General features: G+C 42.0%; 1 protein-coding gene and 1 long non-coding RNA gene across 4 annotated transcripts in view; one reads left to right on the forward strand and one right to left on the reverse strand.

The window, feature by feature from the left end:
• LOC105508359 overlaps positions 1-9,165 on the forward strand; it is a 47,015-nt gene extending 37,850 nt beyond the window's left edge. Inside the window, exons 2-3 of the long non-coding RNA XR_001001245.1 lie at positions 8,598-9,025; positions 9,057-9,165. This is a non-coding gene — a long non-coding RNA (uncharacterized LOC105508359). The remainder of the gene's footprint in view (positions 1-8,597; positions 9,026-9,056) is intronic.
• The window catches only part of PDZRN3 (PDZ domain containing ring finger 3), a 223,113-nt gene that overhangs the window by 174,365 nt on the left and 35,049 nt on the right, over positions 1-13,699 (reverse strand). The window contains exon 1 of one of the 3 annotated variants that reach the window (XM_011937215.1): positions 8,554-8,919. The exons of 1 other annotated variant lie outside the window; for it this stretch is intronic. In XM_011937215.1, the coding sequence (XP_011792605.1) occupies positions 8,554-8,565 (12 nt within the window). In that variant the 5' untranslated portion in view covers positions 8,566-8,919. Of the gene's footprint in view, positions 1-990; positions 1,219-8,553; positions 8,920-13,699 lie in introns of those variants that run through there. One more of the 3 variants, XM_011937217.1, reaches the window with a different exon arrangement.

Raw genomic sequence — 13,699 nt, forward strand, 5'->3', positions numbered from 1 at the left:
ATACAGATGGAGAAACAAGACCTTCCATAAGAAAATTTGCACCACTGTTTATGTGGTGGAAGAACAGGGAAATCATTTAAATGTGCCTGCTCAATGGCATGCCAGACACATTTGGCTCCATTGAGAATACTCAACCTACTCATCATTCAAAGTGGTTAAAATGTTTAAATGCACCTTTGCATACTCAATTGTGTCTGCCAATTCTCCCATATTCTTGGGAAATGTTCAGCAGATGGATCCCTTTGCATCAGCATCAGATTAATTTTGTGGAGATGGAGATTTTAGAACACAGATATTTCTGTATTTAGCACAACCATGGCTGAGCATTACTTGTGATCCAGAAAACACCATTATTAGGAGTAAAAGGTTTCCTAATGCAGAAAGCCCCTAGGCTCCAGGTGACTGACAATGAGTCACAGCTCTCGCCCATGAAATGAGTTTGGCACATTTGTACACTGAAGTCTATTCGCTAGGTCTAGATGGTGTTGGTCAGAGAAGCAGGGAAGACAAGGGAAGGGGAGAGAAGAACAAGCAACTATGTAAACAGCTTATCCGGAGAAACCATGTAAAAATTAAGTGCATTTGCCTATTAGCAGAACATAACCACATAAAGAGATCAGGGCAATAAACTTTACACACAAGACTTTCTCACCTTCAGTTAGGATTCTTTACTTCTCATTGATCTACTGGATGGTTGAATACACAGTTTGTGATTTAAAATCCTAGAGCTGCAAGCAGTATAACTGTTTTATTTTTACCTTTGCCAAACTGCTCTGGTGAAGCTGCTTTTAAGGAGAGGTGGCAAACATTCAGAAAGCTGTCAACCTTTCAACCATTAGGGTTCACCCCCTCTTAGACAAACTCCCATACTTTAACCGTCATTACTGTTGTGACCAGGGCAAGCTGCATTTCTGTCCAGCGGCTACAATGAAATGAGCATTCCAGCTGATTCCACAGCATGTCAAGAAGGGAAAAGGTTAATGTACTCACCGGGGAAAGCTGGGGTGCCTCAAAGGTCTAGAGCTTCCACGGATGTTGTTTCTATTCAGTAAGAGAGACATCTCAGGTGTATCCTAAACATTTGGATGCGTAAGCACGGAAGCTTTATTACTCAGCAACTGACTTTGCTTGTCTGTTCACTTGCAAGGCTATTATCTAAGAAAGGCTGAACTGAACTACTGTTGAAGAATGATGCACTCACATGGTGAGGACAGGAAAGGAAGCTGTGGTCTTCACGTGCATCTTCACATGAGGCTCCTCACATGCGGATGCTTGTGCACTTGTCTACCCCATTTTCTGAGGCACGTGTTTGGGCCAGAACTCCTGAAATCCCACGTCTCAACTCCCGGACAAGCAAACTTAAAAAAAATCCTCTTTCTTCGATTTTTACTGTGATTTGAAACACATAATCAGAACTTGGTACAATTAGCATCACAAAGAAACCCCCCCCTTTTTTTTTTTTTTTTTTGCTGGAAAAGCTATTTGTTTTTCATTAGGAATTCATGTGAGCTTCCTGAATTTCAAGAAGATACATCTGCTCCTTAAATTTCAGTGCCAACACTCACTAGGAAATTTATAAATTCTGGTCAAAAACCATCTTTTGATCTGATTTGATTTGCAGTTTCTAAAACAGAATAGAAAAGCCTAAATCCCCATCACACTCACATGTATAGAGACGTATGAACTGACATCTCAATATTCCCTCCCTACCTCTCTCTACTGCACAAGCAGTGGGAGCTAACTGACCCTTGATACATTAATGTCCAACAGATAAAAAAGAGGCACGAGATACCATTAACATCACCAGGGTCAGTGTTTTGTACACAGGACATCCAGTACAAGACAGGCATGAGATGCCTCTCTTAGGAAACTGACCTGAGAAACCCCTGGCATTAGGAGCTGTTTCATTAGATTGAAATGAGATGTGGTTTCCAGAGTCCCTTTAAAAGAATAAAACAAAAAAGTCTCCATTCCCTCTAAACTACATACAAAGTATATCATTACTCAGACCTCACTTTGCTTTTGGTGAAGTTGTATCACAAAACCATTCTCCCGTCCACAAATCTATATTTACCAAGGTCAGCCCCGTTAAATGCACGCCATCTACATTTTCTGGACTTCATGTAGTGCAAATGCTTCTGAAGCTTACATAATTTGGGGTACAATGGATTCATATGGGGCCCACCCCCATCCCACCATCAAAGCCTGAATAGATAGCACAGCTGTCTGTTCACTGAAATTTAAGGCTTTTGTACTTCATTGGTTTTCTTCCTCTTCCTTTCAGTGATACTGTCAACATAAAACATTTCTAAGTCAGTGTAACCCTTTTTTTCTATAAATGAAAAATACATTTTCAGACTTTCTGGTGGTACTTATTTAACCATGGGCTGCAACTTGCCAAATTATATTTTCTTTCTTTTTTTGAGACTCCAGCTCTGTCGCCCAGGCTGGAGTGCTGTGGTGCGATCTCTGCTCACTGCAAGCTCCGCCTCCCAGGTTCACACCATTCTCCTGCCTCAGCCTCCCAAAGTGCTGGGACTACAGGTGTGAGCCACCGCGCCTGGCTCCCAAATTATATTTTCTATTAAAAAAAAGATGAGCTGGATAAATCAAAAGCAGTGTTTAGGAGAAAGCTAAGCAGACCTGTAGAAGGAACATACCTCTTATAATCACTTTTACACAGACTAAAACCTTGTATTTTTTAAAAAGTTGCCTGTTTCCTGCATGGCTGTGTTGATAATTTGGAATCAATTCTACTTTCTATGGTTACTATTTTATACAATTTCATTTACAAATCAAGAGACATTTGCCTGCTGTGGGCTTTTGCAAATTTCCTATGGCAAACAGATTTTTTAAATGCCTGAATTTTCTACCAACTTATGGCAGAGTTAAGTAGTCATGACAGACATTATATGGCCATAGATGCCAAAAATTTTACTATTGAGTCCTTAATAGAAAAGGTTTCTGAGTCCTGCTCTACACATGCTTATTAAACTCTTACAACATTCTATGAGGTATAATTATTATTCCAATTTTGCACAAGAGGCAACTGAGGCCCAGAGGGGGAAAACAATCTGATAGAAGATACACAGCAAAGAGATGCAGAGGTAGGACTTGAGGCAGGCTGGCTCCAGAGCCTAGGCTCATAACCACAAGGTAACCTCTCTGTTACTGGGTGTTAGTGTAATTATAATCATGAACATGCAACCACCTTGAACACACATGTTCTCCCCTGGGCTTCTGGGCTGCTATGAGCATGGTTGCTGGTTTAGAGGCTGTGCCTATTCTGCCCTCTTCCTGGCTCCTCTAGTTCTCTCTGCCCAAATCATGCCTTCCATAGCCAAGCCTGTATAATTCTACACCAAATATTCCAAATATGGGGACTGAAAGTCTCAGCTGAATGATTTAGAACAGTCACTTAACATCTTGAAAATTCTGTCTTCCCACGTGAAAAATGTCTGTGATAATCCTGGGAGCCATGTACCTACTATGCAGAGCTGTTCAGACCTTAGCTGTTCTCTGCCCTCCCTACCCTTGCGTCCTAGTCCCACCTTTTATTGAAACCAGCACCTGGGTTTGTTTTCATTGACAGACATGTGGCCTCAATTTGAGGTGTGTGACATGGGAGTGCCAGAATCTCAACCTCTGCCCCATCTACATTGCATCAGCCCCTCCAGCACCTGTAGCCAACTTCTCCTTTCAAAGCTCAACCCCCTTCCTTGAGGTTTCTTCTCCACCCTGCACTTTCTCTTGTGGGTTGAAGAGGCAGGTCCAATTTCCACCTGATCTACATAATCACCTAGGATCACTGGATGGTCCAATCCCTCTGAGGGCTTTTCACTCTTTCACATCATTCCTGGTGCCACTCAGGAACTTTCCTTCTCAGCTTCATAAACACTATCCTTTCCCTCCCCAATAATTAGTGGTAAGCCTCATAATTTAGAACTCAGGGTCTGAAATTAGGCAAATATGAGCTAGAATGTTAACTCTGCTACTTCCAGCTGTGTGACATTGGGCAAGTCTAACCTCTAAACTCACTTTCTTCATCTGTCAAATGGGGCAATAATATAATTATTGTGTTACAGTTAATAGCTGTAAGCATGTTGCCCAGCATATAGTAAGTGCTCAATAAATGTCAGGTAGCTGCTCTCTCATGATTCTCATGATCATCCTCATCTTCATTACCACCATCACTACCAATTTCTACATCTGCATTATCAAAGCTACCCAAGTACAGTGTTAAGGTAACTGTATACACAATATCAGACAGTATAGCATGATATAATACTGTATACACCACCTGTTCTCCAGGGCTTTAGGGAAATACTGTATCCACCAATTTTTATTTTTATTTTTTTGAGATGGAGTCTCACTGTGTTGCCCAGGCTGGAGTGCAGTGGTGCAATCTCTGCTCACTGCAGCCTCCGCCTCCTGGGCTCAAGTGATCCTCCAGGCTGGAGTGCAGTGGTGCAATCTCTGCTCACTACAACCTCCGCTTACTGGGTTCAAGCAATTCTCTTGCCTCAGCCTCTCGAGTAGCTGGGATTACAGGCGCCCTCCACCACATCCGGTTAAGTTTTTGTATTTTTGGTAGAGACAGGGTTTCACTATGTTGGTCAGGCTGGTACTGAACTCCTGATCTTGTGATCCGCCCACCTCGGCCTCCCAAAGTGCTGGGATTACAGGCATGCACCACCATGCCTGGCCTATATCCACCAAAAATTAATGGAAGTGAACAAGTCACTTAATCTCTCTAGGCCTACATCTCCTCATCTGAAAAGGAGAGAATGCTGGATGAACTAACAGTTCATGTTTCTGAATGTTGTCTCTAAAGATCAGGCTGATAAATCTGTGGTCTTATTTCACCTTCCACTATGCCCTGGGAAGTTGGGACAAATCCTACCGCTTTCCAAGCTGACTCTTTGTTGAAAACTATGCTTCCAATAAAAAAAATTCCCTGTTCTCATAAAAGCCAGGTTTGTCTTCATTCTTCAAACCAATTCCTGAGGCTTATCCTGTGAGATAAGGATTTTTATGTCAAAGAAATGAGTCACATCTGAGAAAAGTGAAATAAACTGGATACCTTCCCCTACCTCCAGCAAAGTCAAACAGCTGAAAGTCTGAATATCCAGAGCATTTAGGTAATTAGGAAAAAAAACAAGGGAGTAAAAACCTGAAATTTCCAGATGTGACATGATCACTGTTTGACAATTTTAAATTAAATTTTAAATTTTTGTTGTAAGAGAGAGAAAGGGACATCTTCATTCAGCAACCCTGCAATTAGACTTACTTGAACCAATTTCTTTTCCTGGTTTACACAAAATGACACTTCCTCTAGTACAAGGATTGCAGAAAACCTCAACAGTAAACAGGCAGGATCACAAGTCTCTAGATTAAAATGCAATTATGGCCGGGCGCGGGGACTCAAGCCTGTAATCCCAGCACTTTGGGAGGCCACGAGGTCAGGAGATCGAGAGCATCCTGGCTAACACGGTGAAACCCTGTCTCTATTAAAAAAATACAAAAAACTAGCCGGGCAAGGTGACGGGTGCCTGTAGTCCCAGCTACTTGGGAGGCTGAGGCAGGAGAATGGCGTGAACCCGGGAGGCGGAGCTTGCAGTGAGCTGAAATCAGGCCACTGCACTCCAGTCTGGGTGACAGAGCGAGACTCCGTCTCAAAAAATAAAAATAAAAAATAAAAATAAATAAAAATTAAAAAATGCAATTATAACATTTTCTCAAAATATTCACATGAACTGCGAGCACAAGATTCAACCCGTAAAATAATGAAGGAAAGTCTTTATCCATAAAATTCTCTTAGAAAATTTAGACAGAAAATCTGAATTTATGTAAGGAACTCTGCAACAAAAGAACCACCCTTTTGTCCTGATTTTGAAAATGCTCATTATTTCAGAGCAAAAAATATGTATCCATAAAGGGGGGTTCCAGTAGGATGAATCCGGTATGGCAGTGACCACTTATTGCCTACTCATTTCCTTGCTGCCTTTCCTTTGATGGTGTGACCCATATTTTATTTGCCCTCAGAGAAAGCACATAAATCCCAATTGGTCCAAGCCATTCATGGTAATTTATGGCCCACTGTAGGATTACTGGCGTGATTCATTCTATCCAGCAAACCACTGACAAGGGGCAGTCTGTTCTACAGCTTCTTGGAAAGCTTTCTTCACACCTATAAAGACAAGAAAACGGTGTCTTGCTGGTGTCTCTGGAGACTGTCATGCCGAGATGCAATGCCTGAATCTGTGGCAGCCATATTTTGACCATGAGGAGACTACTCTGACATGCTAAGGATGACCACAAACAACTTGGATCCTTGACAAGGCCACCCAGCTCCTCAACCCACTAACCTGGGAATCACCTGTCCTCGTACCTAAAATAACATGTTTAAGCTATTTGGATTTGAAATCTCTATTACTTGTAGCCCCAGATAGCTAAAGTAATAGAGTTGACCCAGTGGAAAAATATACAAGAAAAACCTAGTTATTATTAGACATGCCCTCCAAAAGTCATCCAGAACAGAATTGTTCTGCTTCACCTATATGACACAATGTAAAAGCAACATGTTTTAAGAATCTGGTAGTTTGATCAACATGGACATCTATCCTTCCTGGAGCTTTTCATAACTCTCCTGGATACTTCCACATTGAGCAGACAATGCCTTAATTATTTCCATATGTTGGACTCTACAATCTGTAAAATGGGGATTTAGGAACAAGACTTCCAAACTATATATGCATATGAGAAGGATTTAAAAAAAATAGTAACAACAAAATCTGTTTTTTAAAAAACACCAGGAACATTATTAGAAATAAAAGTTCAAAATCATGACCTGAGTTCCCAAAGTTTAAAAATTCCTCAAGGGTTTAAAGCAAAACTGATGATTAACAGATTTTATCAATTCTACTCAAGCAGAACAAGAACAAACATTGGAATTCCTTCTAATTCAAAGCCCAATGAATTAAAAAAAACTCCCCCAAAAGCAAGTCTTATTTATCTGCCAGACATGATTCAGAGAACTCTACACATATTGAAGTATAAACCTGGTTCATTTGTAAAAATGTCCCTTCATAATAATTCCCAAACCTCAAACAGCCTTCCTCTAGTCCAGTTTCTGCTGTTGGAACATAGACACTCGAAGATCAGCTTAGTCTTTTAAATTTAGCTTCTATCTCCCTTCCAAACACGTTAACAAAGGGTGTCTGCTGTGTCAGGCACCACCCTAGGGCAACAGAAATACAACGATGGGGTCCTTGCCTTCATGGAGTTTATATGTTTTTGTTCTAATGATGGAAACAGACTCATCAATAAAATTAAATAATAATTACCAGTTGAAAACCCAAGAAATAAAACTAGTGGCTAATGCAATAATGAAATAAATAAGGAGTTGAAGGGAGACCAGAGGTGGGAAAAGCAGTTTAACTTCCAATAGAGAAATCAGACATGGCTTCCTTTGATAGGTAACAGACAAGCTACAAAGATAGGGGATTAGGGATAAGAAGGAGCCAGTCAAGGGAGGAGCCATGTGAAGCCAGGAGTCAAAAATAAATGGCTTCTTGGACCAAAGCCACAAAGCCACCTCAGGGATCTCATCTGTAAAATGGTGCAGATCATCACTAACCTGCCCATCTCCCCAGAGCTAGATATGATAATGAACAGGAAAGTCTTCTTTTTTAATCAAGGTTAAAAGCCCTACAGTTATGTGCTTTTATTATAAATCTTCCCCTAAAAAAGCAGGCGGCTTAAGTTGCTACAAAAATAGACACTCATTGCTGTCATATGTTTCATACTGCATCTCTCAAGCAGTAAAATTAAAACTAGTTTTGACTTGAGAAGTTTTATAGCCTTTGAGATACCTGGAGATCCAAAGGGCTATGTCTCTAAACCACAGCTGAGAGTCGCTCTCCTACAGAACTATGGTAAATGCATGTCATTACTATAATGATCAACACAAATACACACCAAAACTACCTTCCAAATATCACCCACATGAGACAGACCGATGTCAGCAGGGGATTCCCCGGCAACTCTTTTGATATGGTAGCACATGGCAGCAGAGGCAGCTTAGGACTTGCTGGCCAACAACCAAACTCTGTTTGTGGCATACTCTTTTTATAGCCCTTCTAATACATGATATTTGCTACACGATTATCTAAAAATTAAATAATCAGCCATAGCACTAGGAGGAAAGTAAAATCCTGGGATTAAAACAGGTGATGTGCATATCCCAGGGCAACACAGTAGCCCAGGTTTATGCTGTAACTGTTTCTATTTGATTAGCAGAAGCCAGACCTACAGTCTTGAAGACAGATTCACACTGTAGCAGGGGAAGGATAACTGAAATGGTAGAGCCTTGCTGAAATTCTTGTTCTGCCCTTTCTCTCCCAGGATGCAGGTATCATTATTCCCATTTCCAGATGAAAAAACTGAGGTCTTATGAAGTAAAATAACTGGCCCAAGGTATGTGCTGCAGCTAAAGTTTGAACCCAGCTCACCTATTCTATATCATACACCCCTTTTATCACATTGCCTCACCTGGTTAATCATGTTTGATTCTTCTTTACTCTTTGATTCATCAGGAGTAATCAGATTTCTGAAGGTCCTTCAAAAATACTTCAGTCTACAAAGATGAACAAGAGGAGCCCGAAGAACGTCGTATGAAATGAACACTGAGATTCTGAGATTCTCTCAAAACAGCCTCAGGTGAACCAGGAGAATAAGCAGCTTAATAATCTTTAGTGAGGAGGCTGGGAGGGAGGGGGGCCACACGTGTGCCGCATACCTGTACAAGAGTACATATTTCCTGTCTCTTCCATGTCACGTTCTCTTAAGCCCCGAGGCTTCTACACTGGCAATTTGCACTGCACGGAATGCCTTTCTCCTCTTCTCTGCAATGAGATCAGCTGCTCCTCAGTGAAGCTTTCTCAGAAGCCTCCCACCCCCACACCCGCACACACACTGACAGACACACAGGCCAGACAGCCCTGTGCCAAACCTCAGCCCTGTGGCAGGGTGTACCCAGGAGCACTCCGCATTAGTCTGGGGTCTTCTCCAGGCAGGACCTGAGTTTACCTTTCTCTTCCTCCCCAGTGCTTAGCACAGTGCCTCAGTTCAAACATGCACTTACTGAGCCTGCCCATGGCCAAAGGGCCAGGCGCTGGGTTGGACTAGGGCTGGCAGTGGTGAAGAGAAGGAACTCTCGAGGGGTTGAGAACAGGGGCTGAGTGACCTGACATCTACCTGCTGTGCCATCTTGACCATCTCTTAAACCCTGTGCCTCGGTTTCATCATCTGTAAATGGAAATGACAGTCCTGCTTGCCCCCTCACAGGGCTGCTTTTAGGATAAAAGGCAGGAGGCAGAGAGGAGTTGGGTGACACTGAATCCTGAGAGGGGGTGAGAAAATGATGTCATTTCAGCCTTTAACCTTCTATTACTTTTTGTTCTCTTACCCTGCTTCATTTTTCTTCCAAGCACTTATACTACCTCGCTGACACATTATATATTTGGTCTCGCTTACTGCCTGGCTCTGCCCTACTAGGATTAAGCAGAACAAAGACAGGACTCTTGTTTTCTTCTCCGCCGTGTATTGGCACCAAGGACAACAATGGGCATGTAGAAGGTCTCAAAGTATTCCTCAAATGCATAAATGAATGAGAAAACAAATAAATGAATGATGAAACAAACAAATACTGACTGACCAACTTATGAGGCATACATCTAGAAGAGACAATGGATGTTAACAAAATGCGAGACTATGAACTGCTATTTTATGGCAATAATTACAGGCATATTTCACTTGGTTTTGTACTGGCCAAAAAGTAAAGGCTGCATGTGAATACAATTGTTGAATTTTGGTGTTATGCTATATGGCATAGGAGTCCTCACATCTGCACCCGACATATCCCCAGATATGTACTTAATGCGGCATTAACCCACACGCTCACTTACTGATGGGATTATGCATTCATAGAGTCCTCTAAAAGAGAAGGAATCCTCTCTAAGACAATCTATTGCTCCAATGGACCGGCTGCCTAGATTCAGGTTTCCTCAAAAGCTAGCCCTCGATTTTGACTGATCCGGGAGCAGAGCCTTCCCATCTGCAAGGAAGCATCAGTGGTGGCCCGTATGAGCCCCAATCCATGTGGCAATGTATCAAGTTTCCACCAGCACAGAGAACAGAGGAGGAGGAGGAGGAGGATGAAGGTGCCCAGGAGGTGCCCAGACTCTATAACCCCTTCCTGGACTCATGCCTTCCAAGAGGTTCCTAAAAGGTCTCTTAAGGTATTAGTTTTGTTCTTGCCCTTAACATCCTATAAACACATCTGCTTTTGTTTGCTCTCATCTACCTGGCCGTGGGCAGAAGAAAACTTGTGCATAAGATAAAGAGAAAAGAAAGATTGTGATTTTTATCACCATCATAGCTACTGTGAAAGCCCTACATTAAAAAGCATGATTATATGCTGCCCAGTGTATGGACTAAGTTTTTCAAGATTCAGTTTTATGAAAATATATCTTAACTGGTTTTCCTCCAAATGAGATTAAAACATTTCAGTCAACAACATACACACAATCTCAGTCCTACCACACTTTCTCTACTATGTTTTCCATAAACTACATGCCCTGGAGTGCTTTTATTTTTCCTATTTTTAAAAGGTGTTTGTATCCCTTTTTTCTCAATATCCAGTGGTGAGAAAAGTGATTTATCACCTGCCACACTACTGCTACTCAGTATTCCCACCATAAATCGTGCCTTTGTGACAAAACCCTTATCTTAAAAAACAGATAGCATCAACCATTACCACTTTTTATGTCAATGTCCTTTTATTTCAGAATGACTCTGTTTTCATTATAGATCCTTAAACATATTAGCAGAAGACACATTCGCAGCAAATGCTTTCAGTGAGGGGTAGTCCAGCTGTAGTCACATTCTCACTTCGAACGGGTAAAATCCTTAAGTAAACACGTTCCACAGGGGCTGTGCTAAAGTACATTTTTCAAAGACCAATGCCATTTGGTTGAAGTCAGCTCCAGAGGGCCACATACCTTTTCAATCAAAGCCGCAGCTGCCGGGGTGAGTCCTGCCCCCAGAGAAGAGTCTGGAGACCTCTACCTTTATCTCCCCTGAGCAGGCGGCCCTCACCTCATCAACAGACTGCTACAAAAGTTGATCTCTAAGATGGCTGCTCAGAACCGGACGACCAGAAGTGGCAGTGCGACGGAAGCTGGTGTGGACACAAATGTGTCCTGAGCACTGTTTTGAAAAAACAGGAACATACTTTCCTCTCACTCCAATCCTTGGGGTGCAATAGGGCAGGGTAAAGAATGGAACATGGCACTGGGTTTAGAAAATATTTCCTAGGCAATTTTGTACTTAACTTGAGCAAGGGACAGTATGATACTTTTTAGAAATCTAACTAGGTTTGCGTCAACAAAATGTTGACTCAATGCAAAAAAGGTCTTAAAAATAATTTCATTTGGTATCTTTCTTTTAAAGAAAAGCAAGCTGGAGTGAATAGGTAGAATTCAGGTGTCCAAAGTCATTCTTGTTTCAAATTCCATTGTAAAAAATTGATAAAAATAAACCATTAAATCTGTTTGCCGAGGCTGTGAATTTGCTAAGTTTTGATCCATTTAATGTGTGGTCACACAGATTGATTTTCTTCCTCTATCTCTCATCCTTCTTTCAGAGATTTCAATAAGCTCTTCCAAAGTAACAAAGTTCATGTGGTTAAATTGCTAGCTGCTAACTCAGTTGTATGGAAATCCAATGCTGTGTTCGATTCTAGTGTACTCTTAAGTTGACATTAAAAAGTCCAGGCTCAATTCATCACAGTGCTTAGAAACGTCATTAGCATCCATTGGTTCCTTGGAGTGTATTCCTCTTCCCTGGGCCTCAAAACTTCACATGGATGTCAGAAAACCAAGCTATCTGGGGATCTCTGTGTGAACAACTCCCATAAATCACACTGTACATTCCGGCTGTCAGGGTGAATATAACTCAACCACAGTTGGTTGCGTCCTGGTTCCAAGCACACCTGAGTCGCTGCAAGCAGTGGGACAGCAGTACAAGAAAGGAGCAGCACTACCCAGAGACAGCAACAAATCAGATACTCAGAGAAATAAGTACATCAAGCCAAGAGGGATGAGGCAGAGGGAGCAGCTTTACTTTGCAAGAGTGCCCCCTCCCTTTTTCAATAAAAAAATGCAGATTCCCTCCTGCATTTGGGAAAACTATGCATATGTATCACTTGGATTTCAATGGTTTAATGGGAAACTCGGAAAAAAATGCTGGAATTTTGAAAAGATAGCTCCTGGAGCGGTTAGGCTGGAAACCTGAGATAAAGTGAGAAAATACCACACAACTCATTAGCAAAAGGGACGTTTTCGGCTCTTTTGTGTCCCACAGTGTGCCGGAATTAAGGCTTATCTCAGAGCCTCTAGTAAGATACAGAGGTTGGTTGTTGATAGTTGGCTGGAAACCAGGTGTGATCTGTTGAAATGCTGATCTGTCTTACCTGTCCCAAAGGCCTCTCTGAGGTCCTACAGTGACCCTCTCTGGCAAGACAAGACCCCATAACATATTAAGGTAGGACCCCAGAGCAGATCAACAGCTAGGCAAGATCTCCAGGGCCTTCAGTTGCCAGGGAAAGACACAGTACATATAAAGCACCCAGAATCATGTTTTTGTTACAGACTGCAGCAAGGGACAATCTGCAATGTGGTGTCTGGGAAGAAAAGGAGGCAAAGGGAGGGGCAAAGTGTCCTCTAAGATGAAATCTAGCCACAAAGCCAGAGCTATATTTAAGCAGTAGAACTTTCTAGCAGGGGTTAACACACCTCAGTCACCAGGTCATATTTGTCCCACCACCTGTTTTATTAAATAAAGTTTTATTGGAACAAAGCCATGCTCATCCAGTTACATATTGCTTATAACTGCGTTCACACTACAATGGCAGAGTTGAGTAGCTGCAACAGAGACTGTATGACCCCCAAAGCTGAAAACATTTACCATTTGGCTCTTTACAGGAAAAGTTTGCCAACCCCTGTTCTATGGGAATACCTCAGTGGTAAAAGGTGAGTGTCAGAGATGGTTTTCATTTTTCCAAATCTCTGCAAGTCCACCAAAAATACTTTATCAGGCTTTAAAAATAGCCACACACACAAATGCGCATGCGCGCGCGCGCACACACACACACACACACACACACACACACACACACACACACAGAGGGTCCTTACTATAGTCAGCTCTAAACACTAACCCATGCTGTACCACTTTAAAAATATTCACAGTAAATATAGAAGGGTGTTTCTATCCCATTCAAGATAAACTGGTCAAGTTTGCCTTGCCATATTTGCAAACTTCTAGCTGCCTGGAAAAGCATGCAGCTAGCCTCTTAGTACATCCTCTGGACATGAGTGGTTTGCAGGAGGAGAGAAGGCCTGACATTAAAAGAGCAAACACCCTTTATTCTAACATCACAGAGAAGTAACAGTTGTCAGGATTAATGAGGGGGCTCTAGCCCTGTCCGATATTTGACACTCAGCCTATAAAGGGAAAAAAATGTCAAACATCAATTATCTTCTAAAGCTAAAGGCTGTCCTCTAAGTACACTCTAACCCCTCTCTTGGAGCCTCTTGACTGCTAATCTTCTCACCATCAAGAGAACTTGCCCCAG

This window comes from Colobus angolensis, unplaced genomic scaffold, assembly GCF_000951035.1.
Source record: "Colobus angolensis palliatus isolate OR3802 unplaced genomic scaffold, Cang.pa_1.0 Scaffold160, whole genome shotgun sequence".
Taxonomy (NCBI): domain Eukaryota; kingdom Metazoa; phylum Chordata; class Mammalia; order Primates; family Cercopithecidae; genus Colobus; species Colobus angolensis.